Genomic DNA, 17,086 nt, shown 5'->3' with positions numbered 1-17,086 from the left:
TGAGAGAAAGAGGGGAGGTGAGACAGGTAAGAAAGAGGACAGGTAAGAGTCAGTGAAGAGTTAAAGACGGAGATAATCATTTCTTGCACCACCCACCTGTCAGATCCCAGGAGGCGGAAGACTCGGCTGGGATCAGAAATCTCCTGGGTGACCTGTACATTAATGAAGTAATGGAACACTTCATTACACAGAAGCAAAAAGGAGGAACACGAATGAACACGGTAACATACACAGTGTTCCATACAGGGAACTGTTGAGGAGCTACATGGAAAAATATAAATCTGTACCACTTTTACAGCCCACACCATAACCACAGTAAACCACACCATAACCACACCATAACCACAGTAGACCACACCATAACCACACCATAACCACACCATAACCACACCATAACCACAGTAGACCACACCATAACCACAGTAGACCACACCATAACCCCAGTAGACCACACCATAACCACAGTAGACCACACCATAACCACACCATAACCACACCATAACCACAGTAGACCACACCATAACCACACCATAACCACAGTAGACCACACCATAACCACAGTAGACCACACCATAACCACACCATAACCACAGTAGACCACACCATAAAGTTTACATACACCTTAGCCAAATACATTTAAACTCAGTTTTTCACAATTCCTGACATTTAATCCTAGTAAAAATTCCCTGTCTTAGGTCAGTTAGGATCACCACTTTATTATCAGAATGTGAAATGTCAGAATAATAGTAGAGAGAATGATTTATTTCAGCTTTAATTTTCCTTCATCACATTCCCAGTGGGTCAGAAGTTTACATACACTCAATTAGTATTTGGTAGCATTGCCTTTAAATTGTTTAACTTGGGTCAAACGTTTTGTGTAGCCTTCCACAAGCTTCCCACAATAAGTTGGGTTAATTTTGGGCCATTCCTCCTGACAGAGCTGGTGTAACTGAGTCAGGTTTGTAGGCCTCCTTGCTCGCACACACATTTTCAGTTCTGCACACAAATGTTCTATAGGATTGAGGTCAGGGCTTTGTGATGGCCACTCCAATACCTTGACTTTGTTGTCCTTAAGCCATTTTTCCACAACTTTGGAAGTATGCTTGGGGTCATTGTCCATTTGGAAGACCCATTTGCGACCAAGCTTTAACTTCCTGACTGATGTGTTGGGATGTTGCTTCAATATATCCACATAATTTTCCTTCCTAATGATGCCATCTATTTTGTGAAGTGCACCAGTCCCTCCTGCAGCAAAGCACCCCCACAGCATGATGCTGCCACCCCCGTGCATCGCGGTTGGGATGGTGTTCTTTGGCTTGCAAGCATCCCCCTTTTTCCTCCAAACATAACGATGGTCATTATGGCCAAACAGCTCTATTTTTGTTTCATCAGACCAGAGGACATTTCTCCAAAAAGTACGATCTTTGTCCCCATGTGCAGTTGCAAACCGTAGTCTGGCTTTTTTATAGCGGTTTTGGAGCAGTGGCTTCTTCCTGGCTGAGCAGCCTTTCAGGTTATGTTGATATAGGACTCGTTTTACTGTGAATGTAGATACTTTTGTACCTGTTTCCTCCAGCATCTTCACAAGGTCCTTTGCTGTTGTTCTGGGATTGATTTGCACTTTTCGCACCAAAGTACGTTCATCTCTAGGAGACAGAACGCGTCTCCTTCCTGAGCGGCATGACGGCTGCGTGGTCCCATGGTGTTTATACTTGCATACTATTGTTTGTACAGATGAACGTGGTACCTTCAGGCGTTTGGAAATTGCTGCCAAGAATGAACCAGACTTGTGGAGGTCTACAATTTTTTTTCTGAGGTCTTGGCTGATTTCACCATGATGTCAAGCAAAGAGGCACTGAGTTTGAAGGTAGGCCTTGAAATACATCCACAGGTACACCTCCAATTGACTCAAATTATGTCAATTAGCTTATCAGAAGCTTCTAAAGCCATGACATCATTTTCTGGAATTTTCCAAGCTGTTTAAAGGCACAGTCAACTTAGTGTATGTAAACTTCTGACCCACTGGAATTGTGAAATAATCTGTCTGTAAACAATTGTTGGAAAAATTACTTGTGTCATGCACAAAGTAGATGTCCTAACTGACTTGCCAAAACTATAGTTTGTTAACAAGAAATGTGTGGAGTGGTTGAAAAACAAGTTTTAATGACTCCAACCTAAGTGTATGTAAACTTCAGACTTCAACTGTAGATGAGGCCAGGAGATAATAGCTTAATGTACTCTGGGTTCACACACACGCACACACACACACACACACACACACACACACACACACACACACACACACACACACACACACACACACACACACACACACACACACACACACACACAGAGGCTAGGCTACATTAAGCTAGGCTAGGCTACAATAAGCTAGGCTAGGCTACATTAGGCTAAGCTACATTAAGCTACGTGTCACTGTGTACACCTGCAAGTAATGAAGTTGTCAGCTTTTCACAGAGGATCTCATGATAACCTGATCACAAGGCGCACCACACACACACACACACACACACACACAGCGACACACACACAATAAAAGTCCAGAGATCAGTGTGAGGTGAGGTGTTCTGTTTTTATGAACAGTGATAGCCACCCGGGTCAGTCTTTTCACTGCTACAGTCTGACAGACAGACACACACACACACACACACACACACACACACTGGGTTGTGTTGTGTATGACTGAACTGAAACAGAAGGCGTTACAGTACAGTGTGTGTGTGTGTGTGTGTGTGTGTGTGTGTGTGTGTGTGTGTGTGTATCTGTGTGTGCCAGGGTGGAGAACAATGTGTTAGCCTGTCAAAATGTCATCGGCCATGCAGTACTCCTGTTCAATCAGAAATGAAACAGCTGCACAACAGAGGGAGAAGGCGGGGTGTTAAATGATTCCCCCCTCTCTCTGTCTCCTGTGTGATTCTGTTGATATGGTGCCTTGCTGGCTGATCGCTCCAGCGGGCACCTCCCTGGCCACCTAAAGGCCTTGTCCTCCTCATCATCAGGACCCTGGGTAACCCGGGTAGGTTACCCTAACCAGTTGGGTCTCTGTCAGGCTAAGGACTCCAGCCTAGCTGTTGTCACAGGTGGTCATGTCTAACACAGTGTTCGGGGTGGGGAATGAACACCAGCCACATGCTGGTAGATTTGTCTATTCTTAGCAGCCATGTTGGCGTGTGGTCACACTCACAGAGCATTCCTGAGCAGTTTTTTTATATATACACATTTGCGCTTCTCTGATTGGACATCCACGCAAGTTTTGATTCAAAATGATTGGCTGTTTAACATGTGCATGCATTTTCTGTGATTAATCTTCATTATTTATTTAGGAGAAAAATGTGGCTGGTAAAACATTTCAGTGGCCGGTAAAACATTTCAGTGGCCGGTAAAACATTTCAGTGACCGGTAAAATTTGTGCATCCACCAGCCACTGTGTTAATTTCCCACCCTGACAGAGTTGCCACACATCACCCTACCGGTGGCATTGTCAACAGTAGGAGACAGGAGTGAGTGTTGTGGGGAAGCCTGTTGACCTCTGCTTTGAATGCGTCCCAAATGGCACCCTAATCCCCATACAGTGCACTAATTCTGACGAGGGCCAATAGGGCAAAAAGTAGTGTACTACATAGGGAATAGGGTGCCATTTGGGACACAATCTGTGTCAGACCTGTTATCACTGAGATGAGCCACAGGAGTATAGACACTACCACACTACCATAGAGACTGGAGTATAGACACTACCACACTACCATAGAGACCGGAGTATAGACACTACCACAGAGACCGGAGTATAGACACTACCACACTACCATAGAGACTGGAGTATAGACACTACCACACTACCATAGAGACTGGAGTATAGACACTACCACACTACCACAGAGACTGGAGTATAGACACTACCACACTACCATAGAGACTGGAGTATAGACACTACCACACTACCACAGAGACTGGAGTATAGACACTACCACACTACCACAGAGACTGGAGTATAGACACTACCACACTACCATAGAGACTGGAGTATAGACACTACCACACTACCATAGAGACTGGAGTATAGACACTACCACACTACCATAGAGACCGGAGTATAGACACTACCACACTACCATAGAGACTGGAGTATAGACACTACCACACTACCATAGAGACTGGAGTATAGACACTACCACACTACCATAGAGACTGGAGTATAGACACTACCACACTACCATAGAGACTGGAGTATAGACACTACCACACTACCATAGAGACTGGAGTATAGACACTACCACACTACCATAGAGACTGGAGTATAGACACTACCACACTACCATAGAGACCGGAGTATATACACTACCACACTACCATAGAGACTGGAGTATAGACACTACCATAGAGACTGGAGTATAGACACTACCACACTACCATAGAGACTGGAGTATAGACACTACCACACTACCATAGAGACCGGAGTATAGACACTACCACACTACCATAGAGACTGGAGTATAGACACTACCACACTACCATAGAGACTGGAGTATAGACACTACCACACTACCATAGAGACCGGAGTATAGACACTACCACACTACCATAGAGACTGGAGTATAGACACTACCACACTACCATAGAGACTGGAGTATAGACACTACCACACTACCATAGAGACTGGAGTATAGACACTACCACACTACCATAGAGACCGGAGTATAGACACTACCACACTACCATAGAGACTGGAGTATAGACACTACCATAGAGACTGGAGTATAGACACTACCACACTACCATAGAGACCGGAGTATAGACACTACCATAGAGACTGGAGTATAGACACTACCACACTACCATAGAGACTGGAGTATAGACACTACCACACTACCATAGAGACTGGAGTATAGACACTACCACACTACCATAGAGACTGGAGTATAGACACTACCACACTACCATAGAGACTGGAGTATAGACACTACCACACTACCATAGAGACTGGAGTATAGACACTACCACAGAGACTGGAGTATAGACACTACCACACTACCATAGAGACCGGAGTATAGACACTACCACACTACCATAGAGACCGGAGTATAGACACTACCACACTACCATAGAGACTGGAGTATATACACTACCACACTACCATAGAGACTGGAGTATAGACACTACCACACTACCATAGAGACTGGAGTATAGACACTACCACACTACCATAGAGACCGGAGTATAGACACTACCACACTACCATAGAGACTGGAGTATAGACACTACCATAGAGACTGGAGTATAGACACTACCACACTACCATAGAGACCGGAGTATAGACACTACCACACTACCATAGAGACTGGAGTATAGACACTACCACACTACCATAGAGACTGGAGTATAGACACTACCACACTACCATAGAGACTGGAGTATAGACACTACCACACTACCATAGAGACTGGAGTATAGACACTACCACACTACCATAGAGACTGGAGTATAGACACTACCACAGAGACTGGAGTATAGACACTACCACACTACCATAGAGACCGGAGTATAGACACTACCACACTACCATAGAGACCGGAGTATAGACACTACCACACTACCATAGAGACTGGAGTATATACACTACCACACTACCATAGAGACTGGAGTATAGACACTACCACACTACCATAGAGACTGGAGTAGAGACTGGAGTATAGACACTACCACACTACCATAGAGACTGGAGTATAGACACTACCACACTACCATAGAGACCGGAGTATAGACACTACCACACTACCATAGAGACTGGAGTATAGACACTACCACACTACCATAGAGACTGGAGTATAGACACTACCATAGAGACTGGAGTATAGACACTACCACACTACCATAGAGACCGGAGTATAGACACTACCACACTACCATAGAGACCGGAGTATAGACACTACCACACTACCATAGAGACTGGAGTATAGACACTACCACACTACCATAGAGACCGGAGTATATACACTACCACACTACCATAGAGACCGGAGTATAGACACTACCACACTACCATAGAGACCGGAGTATAGACACTACCACACTACCATAGAGACTGGAGTATATACACTACCACACTACCATAGAGACTGGAGTATAGACACTACCACACTACCATAGAGACTGGAGTATAGACACTACCATAGAGACTGGAGTATAGACACTACCACACTACCATAGAGACTGGAGTATAGACACTACCATAGAGACTGGAGTATAGACACTACCACACTACCATAGAGACCGGAGTATAGACACTACCACACTACCATAGAGACTGGAGTATAGACACTACCACACTACCATAGAGACTGGAGTATAGACACTACCACACTACCACACTACCATAGAGACTGGAGTATAGACACTACCATAGAGACTGGAGTATAGACACTACCACACTACCATAGAGACTGGAGTATAGACACTACCACACTACCATAGAGACTGGAGTATAGACACTACCATAGAGACTGGAGTATAGACACTACCACACTACCATAGAGACTGGAGTAAAGACACTACCACACTACCATAGAGACTGGAGTATAGACACTACCACACTACCATAGAGACTGGAGTATAGACACTACCACACTACCATAGAGACCGGAGTAAAGACACTACCATAGAGACTGGAGTATAGACACTACCACACTACCATAGAGACTGGAGTATAGACACTACCACACTACCATAGAGACCGGAGTAAAGACACTACCACACTACCATAGAGACTGGAGTATAGACACTACCACACTACCATAGAGACCAGAGTAAAGACACTACCACACTACCATAGAGACCGGAGTATAGACACTACCACACTACCATAGAGACCGGAGTAAAGACACTACCACACTACCATAGAGACCGGAGTATAGACACTACCACAGAGACCGGAGTAAAGACACTACCACACTACCACAGAGACAGCCAACACCTAGGTTGTAGCTAACCACATGCTAGTTCCTCAGTCTGGGAAAGGAACTGATCATGAGGTCAACCTGGACTACATTTGACCGGTGGTTTAAATTCCCCCTCCTATGTAGATTTAAAGTGGAACTGACAGCATTTTAGCAACAAGAAATCTTATTAGAATCTGTTAATATACACCCCCATGAAGAATATGACACTTTTTAAAAACATGTCCTGACAAGCGAGCACTTAGATATGGTCATTTTCACATTTTCATAATTTTTTTTGAATGTTTGGGAATTTCGTATACTAAGGCATTTGTGAAAATTCTATAGCAATATAGAGTGGGAAAGCGGCCGTGCGTTTGGACAATTAATAGACACTGCAGTAAATAAAACCGAATAAAAACATCTGTCTTGTCCAGGACCGGAGTCTACTCAGGCCGGTGCGCTATAGCCAATCAGAGCTACAGTAGCCCTTTATGCAAACAACCCATTTGCCACATAGGCCTGGCATCATTCACTTTGAACTGGACTTTGTGTTTACAGGCAGTTACAACAGCACAACTTTAGATAATTAGAACGAATTCGCCAAAAAGCCACAAAATAAACCTGAATGGATTTCTGCAAATATGTAAACACCACGGGAGTCCTCTTACAATTGGGAACTTTACAGTCCTATTGATCAAACAACCATGAAAAGGTAAGCTCTCTCTCCCTCAGTTATGCACATCAACAACAACAATATCAACAACTAATGCTAGCCAGAGCAAGATGAGCTAAAATCTAACGAAGGAACATTAGATAACCCTCTCAAACTTTTTCAGCTAGTTGGCTATTAAAATTGCACTGATAAACGATGGGGAATTTTAGCCTACTAGTCATTCTGCAGCTTGCCTGCCAATGTTGCATGCTTGGCCCAACCAAGCACCAAAGCTAACTGGCTGAAGTTGGCTAGCTTGCTAGCTAGCTACTTCCAGACACAAATGAGAGAACACCTCACCATTTTACTTGTCCTAACTGAGCTGGTTAGGCTGTTTACATGTTTTCTAGAGTGTTCTTGGCTAACTATTACTTTTCTTGCCTACGTTTACTGACACCGATCATATTCAGCGGGTGTTGGGCGTTCGTAAATTCATCAGTTATTCTGCACTCTGGCACACTCAGATGAGAGTGCTCTGAAATCGGAGTAGATAGCCAGAGTGAATTTGCGAACTCAAGAGATATGCTAGCTAACTTGATAACAGTCATTCAAGTTCTTGCTAGCTAACCAAATGACACCTGCATCTCTAGCTGTGTATAGCCACCGAAAAACGATATGAGGGGAAAAAGTCAGTCACTCACCCACTCCTCCAATGACATGACATCCTCCTAGCAGCTAGCTAGCTAGCTAACGTTAGGCTCCGTGTTTTTAGCTTGCTACATAAATAGATACGCTAGCCTATTAAGCCACTTTTACTGCAAATATATTATCGACATTTTCTGAAATTACAATGCAAAAAAAAAAAAAAAAAAAATCCTGTGTAGCACCTTTAACTGTATTGTCTAGCCTTCCTCCACTATGCCATAATCATATTTACATTTAGCGTGGTCAACATATTGCAAACAGGTTTAGAGTCTGGTTGTATGGTTACCGACGTGACTGAATGGTTTTGTTACTATAGTAACACCTACCTCGTTGGACTTGAAGCTCTTTCCCTGCATGCCGTGCCTCCAGAAGGCCAGAACACTGTCCTGTAGGCACACTGGAGCAGGAGGAGAGAAGGGTTCAGGGACGTCAGTGAAAACAGGAAGGAGAGAAGGGTTCAGGGACGTCAGTGAAAACAGGAAGGATATCAGCATTTTTTTTATTTTTTTTACATTACATTTTGATCATTGATCATTTAGCAGGCACTCTTATCAAGAGCATCCGTCAGTGCATTCAACTAGGTAGGTAAAACAACCACATCAGTCATTACACGTAAACCTTTCCTCAATAAAGCAGATATCATACACGTTACTACACTGTTACTATACACCAGGGATCATCAACTAGATTCAGCCACGGGCCGATTTTGTTCTGGAGTGGATGGTCAGGGGGCCGGAACATAATTACAAAATAATTTGTTGACCGCAAATTGATCGCAAGAAGCCGAAACAGACAATGTTTGACAAAAACAATCATTTCAAACCTAGCTTACATTTGTATACGATCAAGTGTCTCTCTACTATGCGCGTGGGAATACTTGGGAACAGATTTCTTAAATTAAAATCACTTGGAGCTGATTTGCTGGTATTTTTACAGTCTTCTACGTCCAACAATAAAAATTCCACAAAATAAATACATTGGGGGGGCCAAATAAAACCAGTTGGGGAACACTGCTATATACATCATAACACTGTTACTATCCACATCATAACACTGTTACTATACACAACACTGTTACGATACACATCATAACACTGTTACGATACACATCATAACACTGTTACGATACACATCATAACACTGTTACTATCCACATCATAACACTGTTACTATCCACATCATAACACTGTTACTATCCACATCATAACACTGTTACTATACACATCATAACACTTACGATACACATCATAACACTGTTACGATACACAACACTGTTACTATCCACATCATAACACTGTTACTATACACAACACTGTTACGATACACATCATAACACTGTTACGATACACATCATAACACTGTTACGATACACAACACTGTTACGATCCACATCATAACACTGTTACGATCCACATCATAACACTGTTACTATCCACATCATAACACTGTTACTATCCACATCATAACACTGTTACTATCCACATCATAACACTGTTACTATCCACATCATAACACTGTTACTATCCACATCATAACACTGTTACTATCCACATCATAACACTGTTACTATCCACATCATAACACTGTTACTATACACATCATAACACTGTTACTATACACATCATAACACTTACGATACACATCATAACACTGTTACGATACACATCATAACACTGTTACGATACACAACACTGTTACTATCCACATCATAACACTGTTACTATACACAACACTGTTACGATACACATCATAACACTGTTACTATACACAACACTGTTACGATACACATCATAACACTGTTACTATCCACAACACTGTTACGATACACATCATAACACTGTTACTATCCACAACACTGTTACGATACACATCATAACACTGTTACTATCCACATCATAACACTGTTACGATACACATCATAACACTGTTACTATACACAACACTGTTACGATACACATCATAACACTGTTACGATACACATCATAACACTGTTACGATACACATCATAACACTGTTACTATACACATCATAACACTGTTACGATACACATCATAACACTGTTACGATACACATCATAACACTGTTACTATCCACATCATAACACTGTTACGATACACATAACACTGTTACAATACACATCATAACACTGTTACTATCCACATCATAACACTGTTACGATACACATCATAACACTGTTACGATACACATCATAACACTGTTACTATACACATCATAACACTGTTACGATACACATCATAACACTGTTACGATACACATCATAACACTGTTACGATACACATCATAACACTGTTACGATACACGTCATAACACTGTTACTATCCACGTCATAACACTGTTACGATACACGTCATAACACTGTTACTATCCACATCATAACACTGTTACTATCCACATCATAACACTGTTACTATCCACATCATAAGACTGTTACTATCCACATCATAACACTGTTACTATCCACATCATAACACTGTTACTATCCACATCATAACACTGTTACTATCCACATCATAACACTGTTACTATCCACATCATAACACTGTTACTATCCACATCATAACACTGTTACTATCCACATCATAACACTGTTACTATCCACATCATAACACTGTTACTATCCACATCATAACACTGTTACTATCCACATCATAACACTGTTACTATCCACATCATAACACTGTTACTATCCACATCATAACACTGTTACTATCCACGTCATAACACTGTTACTATCCACATCATAACACTGTTACTATCCACATCATAACACTGTTACTATCCACATCATAACACTGTTACTATCCACGTCATAACACTGTTACTATCCACATCATAACACTGTTACTATCCACATCATAACACTGTTACTATCCACATCATAACACTGAAGGATGTACAGTAGTAAGGTGAATAATATTAAAGAGCTCATCTTACCAACGGATCCAATGGTGAAGTCAAAGCTGAGTTCTGACGCTAGCTTCTTGTTGGACTTCAGTCTTCCCTGGAGGTTCACGATCTTGAGATTTTCTAGAAGAAAATAGGAAGAGAACCCTTTAGAACGGCGGCCGGATAAAAGCAGACGTTCATACGAGCGGGGGGAAAACGATTAACGGCAGTGCAGGATTACAGCTAGACCGAGTGGGCAGTGCACTACGTTTGACCAGAGCCCTATGGTGACCAGAAACCTATTGGCCCTGGTCGAAAGTAGTGCACTACATAGGGAATAGGGTGCCATTTGGAACGCAATACTGAGTGCAGGTCAGGAAGTCATCATCTCTGTGGGGTCAGAGGTCATACTTACTGTCCAGGCACACTAGCACTGTGTCCCTCTCCAACTGGGTCACATGGATGGCATCCACTGCTTGACCAGCTAGGGGAAGACATATAGAATAGAACGGTCACCATGGAGATACAGTGGGGGGAAAAAAGTATTGTAGTAGTAGAAGGTATAGTAATGGAAGGTATAGTAGAACGGTCACCATGGAGATATCCCTTCTGGCATCCAACAATAGATAATAAACAGTACTGTGTGTTTTAATATGTACATACCAGTGGCGGTCGGTGCCTTTTTAAGATAAGGGCAGACGATTATTACTTGAATGAGCTTGGCCTTATTTCTATTACAGCATATTGGATGACTGTCATTCATATTCCATTCACCCAGCTCAATGTAACATGGATAGGTTTATGCTACTTAATACATGATACTATAATTTTTCCTATACCCCATCATGAGGTTGCTACAACCTAGCCTATGTTTACAACGTACAGTGAGGGAAAAAAGTATTTGATTTTGTACGTTTGCCCACTGACAAAGAAATTATCAGTCTATAATTTTAATGGTAGGTTTATTTGAACAGTGAGAGTCAGAATAACAACAAAAAAATCCAGAAAAACTTATGTCAAAAATGTTATAAATTGATTTGCATTTTAATGAGGGAAATAAGTATTTGACCCCCTCTCAATCAGAAAGATTTCTGGCTCCCAGGTGTCTTTTATACAGGTAACAAGCTGAGATTAGGAGCACACTCTTAAAGGGAGTGCTCCTAATCTCAGTTTGTTACCTGTATAAAAAGACACCTGTCCACAGAAGCAATCAATCAATCAGATTCCAAACTCTCCACCATGGCCAAGACCAAAGAGCTCTCCAAGGATGTCAGGGACATGATTGTAGACCTACACAAGGCTGGAATGGGCTACAAGACCATCGCCAAGCAGCTTGGTGAGAAGATGACAACAGTTGGTGCGATTATTCGCAAATGTTAGAAACACAAAATAACTGTCAATCTCCCTCGGCCTAGGGCTCCATGCAAGATCTCACCTCGTGGAGTTGCAATGATCATGAGAACGGTGAGGAATCAGCCCAGAACTACATGGGAGGATCTTGTCAATGATCTCAAGGCAGTTGGGACCATAGTCACCAAGAAAACAATTGGTAACACACTATGCCATGAAGGACTGAAATCCTGCAGAGCCCGCAAGGTCCCCCTGCTCAAGAAAGCACATATACACGCCTGTCTGAAGTTTGCCAATGAACATCTGAATGATTCAGAGGAGAACTGGGTGAAAGTGTTGTGGTCAGATGAGACCAAAATTGAGCTCTTTGGCATCAACTCAACTCGCCGTGTTTGGAGGAGGAGGAATGCTGCATATGACCCCAAGAACACCATCCCCACCGTCAAACATGGAGGTGGAAACATTATGCTTTGGGGGTGTTTTTCTGCTAAGGGGACAGGACAACTTCACCGCATCAAAGGGACGATGGACGGGGCCATGTACCGTCAAATCTTGGGTGAGAACCTCCTTCCCTCAGCCAGGGCATTGAAAATGGGTCGTGGATGGGTATTCCAGCATGACAATGACCAAAAACACACGGCCAAGGCAACAAAGGAGTGGCTCAAGAAGAAGCACATTAAAGTCCTGGAGTGGCCTAGCCAGTCTCCAGACCTTAATCCCATAGAAAATCTGTGGAGGGAGCTGAAGGTTCGAGTTGCCAAACGTCAGCCTCGAAACCTTAATGACTTGGAGAAGATCTGCAAAGAATAGTGGGACAAAATCCCTCCTGAGATGTGTGCAAACCTGGTGGCCAACTACAAGAAATGTCTGACCTCTGTGATTGCCAACAAGGGTTTTGCCACCAAGTACTAAGTCATGTTTTGCAGAGGGGTCAAATACTTATTTCCCTCAATAAAATGCAAATAAATCTATAACACTTTTGACATGTGTTTTTCTGGATTTTTTTGTTGTTATTCTGTCTCTCACTGTTCTGTCTCTCACTGTTCAAATAAACCTATTAATAAACCATTAAAATTATAGACTGATCATTTCTTTGTCAGTGTGCAAACGTAAAAAATCAGCAGGGGATCAAATACTTTTTTCCCTCACTGTATGTGCGCTAATATCATAGGCTAATGTATTTTGGGTGCTATTTTACCACCCGAGGAAGTGGAAACTCAAAACACATTAGCTAGATCACTAACTCTAAATATAATACCCAACTGCCAGCAGTCATTTATTAATCTACGAGTTAATTTAATGTCCTAAATAAACGCTGTAGTTGTAGCCTGAACTTGCGCGCTTCGTATCTTAAAGCCATATCAAATATCTTGGTTGTAAAATAGTTGCTATTGAGCTCAATATTAAGCGATGACAATTAAGTTATACCCACAGAAAGCTGAGAGCAACAGTAGTTGCTTCCAAAGCGATGTATGGGGGGCGGCAGGTGGCTTAGCGGTTAAGAGCGTTGTGCCAGTAACCGAAAGGTCGCTGGTTCTAATCCCCGAGCCGACTAGGTGGAAAAATCTGTCGTTGTGCCCTTGAGCAAGGCACTTAACCCTAATTGCTCATGTAAGTCGCTCTGGATAAGAGCGTCTGCTAAATTACTAAAATGTAAAAAATTTAAATGTATTTCCCGCAATTGGATTTTGAAATGTTATACAATCATAAGGCTTTTTTCTCTCTCCCGGAGCATACATCTGGGGAGAGGGAGCGAGAATGGCTCGCTCATCACAGCACCAGGCCCCAGCCATAGCCGAGAGAAGTAATATGATTTTAAAAAATTGTATATATGATTTTTTTCTCAAAAGTAGTGCACTGGGCCTTTACTAGTATTAGCAGACCAATATAGACGTCTGTAGCGTAGGAAAAACCTTTTTTTCAGCATCTCCGCTTTGGCAAAAAAGGAAGTTGTATAATTAAGAACAGTATCTCGCAGGATTCAATAGTTGGAATTGTAAGAGTTGTTGCCATGTCCCTTTCTGTAAGAGTTGTTGCCATGTCCCTTTCTGTAAGAGTTGTTGCCATGTCCCTTTCTGTAAGAGTTGTTGCCATGTCCCTTTCTGTAAGAGTTGTTGCCATGTCCCTTTCTGTAAGAGTTGTTGCCATGTCCCTTTCTGTAAGAGTTGTTGCCATGTCCCTTTCTGTAAGAGTTGTTGCCATGTCCCTTTCTGTAAGAGTTGTTGCCATGTCCCTTTCTGTAAGAGTTGTTGCCATGTCCCTTTCTGTAAGAGTTGTTGCCATGTCCCTTTCTGTAAGAGTTGTTGCCATGTCCCTTTCTGTAAGAGTTGTTGCCATGTCCCTTTCTGTAAGAGTTGTTGCCATGTCCCTTTCTGTAAGAGTTGTTGCCATGTCCCTTTCTGTAAGAGTTGTTGCCATGTCCCTTTCTCTGGGATTAGCATTCTAATGGAATCCAGAAAGAACAAAACCCTGTCCTCAAACATGTACGTCAAAAAGGTGCAACGTTACGGGCAAAGACACAAAATAAAATATTTTTCTTGATCAAATAACATGGAAAACAACCCCTTTTTGTGCAGTATTAAATTTACCATCCTTACAAACCACTTAATGTAAATGTACATTACTGTATTGTACATAGACTGGTCATCTAGGTTTGTACCTGTAGACTTTCAATCACCATGAAGAAAAACAACGAACAATACAGTAATTGAGCACATTGAGACATCAAGTGGGGTCGTCATGATGATCGTAGTGCGTGGTGCTTGCAATGCTAAGGTTGTGGGTTCGAATTCCCACGGGGACCAGTACGAAAAGTATGAAGATGTATGTAAGTTGCTCTAGATAAGAGCGTCTACTAAAATTGAAAAGGAATTAATAGATCATTTCGGTTTTCACATAGAAATAAGTTGCATTTGCAAAGTATTTCAAGAAACTGGAAAACATATATCAAGCAAGTATTTTTTATATTCCACAAGTATTATCAGATTAACTGTTTTGTACAGATAATTATCAGATGCTGGTAAACACCTTGCAATTCTTCTAATGTTATGCATGCTTTGATTTGACCAAACAAATAAGATGTCAATCTCTCCAAAGACTCTTGTCCAGTCTATTTACTAGTCACATTTCGTCTACTTTTTGTCAACTGAAACAAAACATTATTTTCATTTAGTTGTTTCTGGATCTATTTAGTCAGATATCGTCTCGTCAATTGCCACCGCGCATCACTACAGGGTTGCCTACCCCTGGAGTGGTGTTAGTGTGTGTGTGAGTGAATTCCTTACTTGAGCCCATCTCAGTGAACCAGGAGGAGCAGGAGTTGAGGTTGATGGTCTCAAAGCGGACCACCTGGCCTGGCTCCGTGGCCTGGCTGATGGATACACACACCATGGGGTACTCCTGCTCTGGAACCACTAACATCTCAAACACCTTCAGAGGGCTGGGCAGGGGGAAGTCAAAGTGCTGAGGGACAGAAGAGAGAGAGGAGAGAGGAGAGAGAGAGGAGGGAGAGAGAGAGAGAGAGAGAGAGAGAGGAGAGAGAGAGAGAGAGAGAGAGAGAGGAGAGAGAGAGGAGGGAGAGAGAGGAGAGAGGAGGGCGAGAGGAGAGAGAGCGAGAGGAGACAGGAGAGGAGGGAGAGAGGAGAGAGAGGAGAGAGGAGGGAAAGAGAGAGAGGAGAGAGAGAGGAGAGAGGAGGGAGAGAGAGAGGAGGGAGAGAGAGAGGAGAGAGGAGGGAGAGAAGAGAGGAGGGAACGAGAGAAGAGAGGAGAGAGAGAGGAGAGGAGAGAGAGAGAGAGGAGGGAGAGAGAGGAGAGAGGAGGGGGAGGAGGGAGGGAGAGAGGGGAGGGAGGGAGAGGAGAGAGGAGGGAGGGAGAGGGAGAGGAGAGAGGAGGGAGGGAGAGGGAGAGGAGGGAGGAGGGAGGGGGAGGGAGAGGAGGGAGGGGGAGGGAGAGGAGAGAGGGAGAGGAGAGAGGAGGGAGGGAGAGGAGAGAGGAGGGAGAGAGAGGAGAGAAAGAGAGGAGGGAGAGAGAGAGGGGGATGAGGCTCTCTGGAAGTAATGCTGAAGAGGTAAAGTGGGTCCTACTAAAGAGATGAGATGATACTTTGTCTGCTTGCACAGAAATGTGCCTTGCATCACAATGGTCCATTATCATAAAAAACAGGTATAGAAAATGATGTCTGTTTTAGCATGGTAAACAAGTAAACGATGCATGTTGTTGGATGCAGAAAATCTAACATTTCTAAAAAATGAAAATGAATTAAGATGAATGCTTCATGATTTGTCATGCTGATCCTCCAGTCCATCTAACATAACATTTTGTACCCAGTGGGACAAACTACACTGAACAAAAATATAAACGCAACATGCAACAATTTCAAAGATTTGGACACGCTGTCGTACATGTCGATCCAGGGCATCCCAAACTTGTTCAATGGGTGACATGTCTGAGTATGCAGGCCATTCCCAGCTTACAGGAATTGTGTACAGATCCTTGCGATATGGGGCCGTGCATTGTCATG

At 42.8% G+C, this 17,086-nt stretch overlaps 1 protein-coding gene across 1 annotated transcript in view; it reads right to left on the bottom strand.

The window, feature by feature from the left end:
* LOC311103021 (mitogen-activated protein kinase kinase kinase kinase 5-like) overlaps nucleotides 1-17,086 on the bottom strand; it is a 91,320-nt gene that overhangs the window by 4,532 nt on the left and 69,702 nt on the right. The window contains exons 22-26 of the mRNA XM_084144514.1: nucleotides 15,852-16,029; nucleotides 11,633-11,701; nucleotides 11,266-11,358; nucleotides 8,637-8,707; nucleotides 97-152 (exon numbers count right to left, since the gene is read on the bottom strand). Coding sequence (XP_084000640.1) covers nucleotides 97-152; nucleotides 8,637-8,707; nucleotides 11,266-11,358; nucleotides 11,633-11,701; nucleotides 15,852-16,029 — 467 coding nt within the window. The remainder of the gene's footprint in view (nucleotides 1-96; nucleotides 153-8,636; nucleotides 8,708-11,265; nucleotides 11,359-11,632; nucleotides 11,702-15,851; nucleotides 16,030-17,086) is intronic.

This window comes from Coregonus lavaretus (genome assembly GCF_964263955.1).
Source record: "Coregonus lavaretus genome assembly, chromosome: 27".
NCBI classification, from domain to species: Eukaryota; Metazoa; Chordata; class Actinopteri; order Salmoniformes; family Salmonidae; genus Coregonus; species Coregonus lavaretus.
The sequence above is the reverse complement of the archived record's forward strand: the minus strand, read 5'-3'. Positions and strand labels throughout refer to the sequence as shown.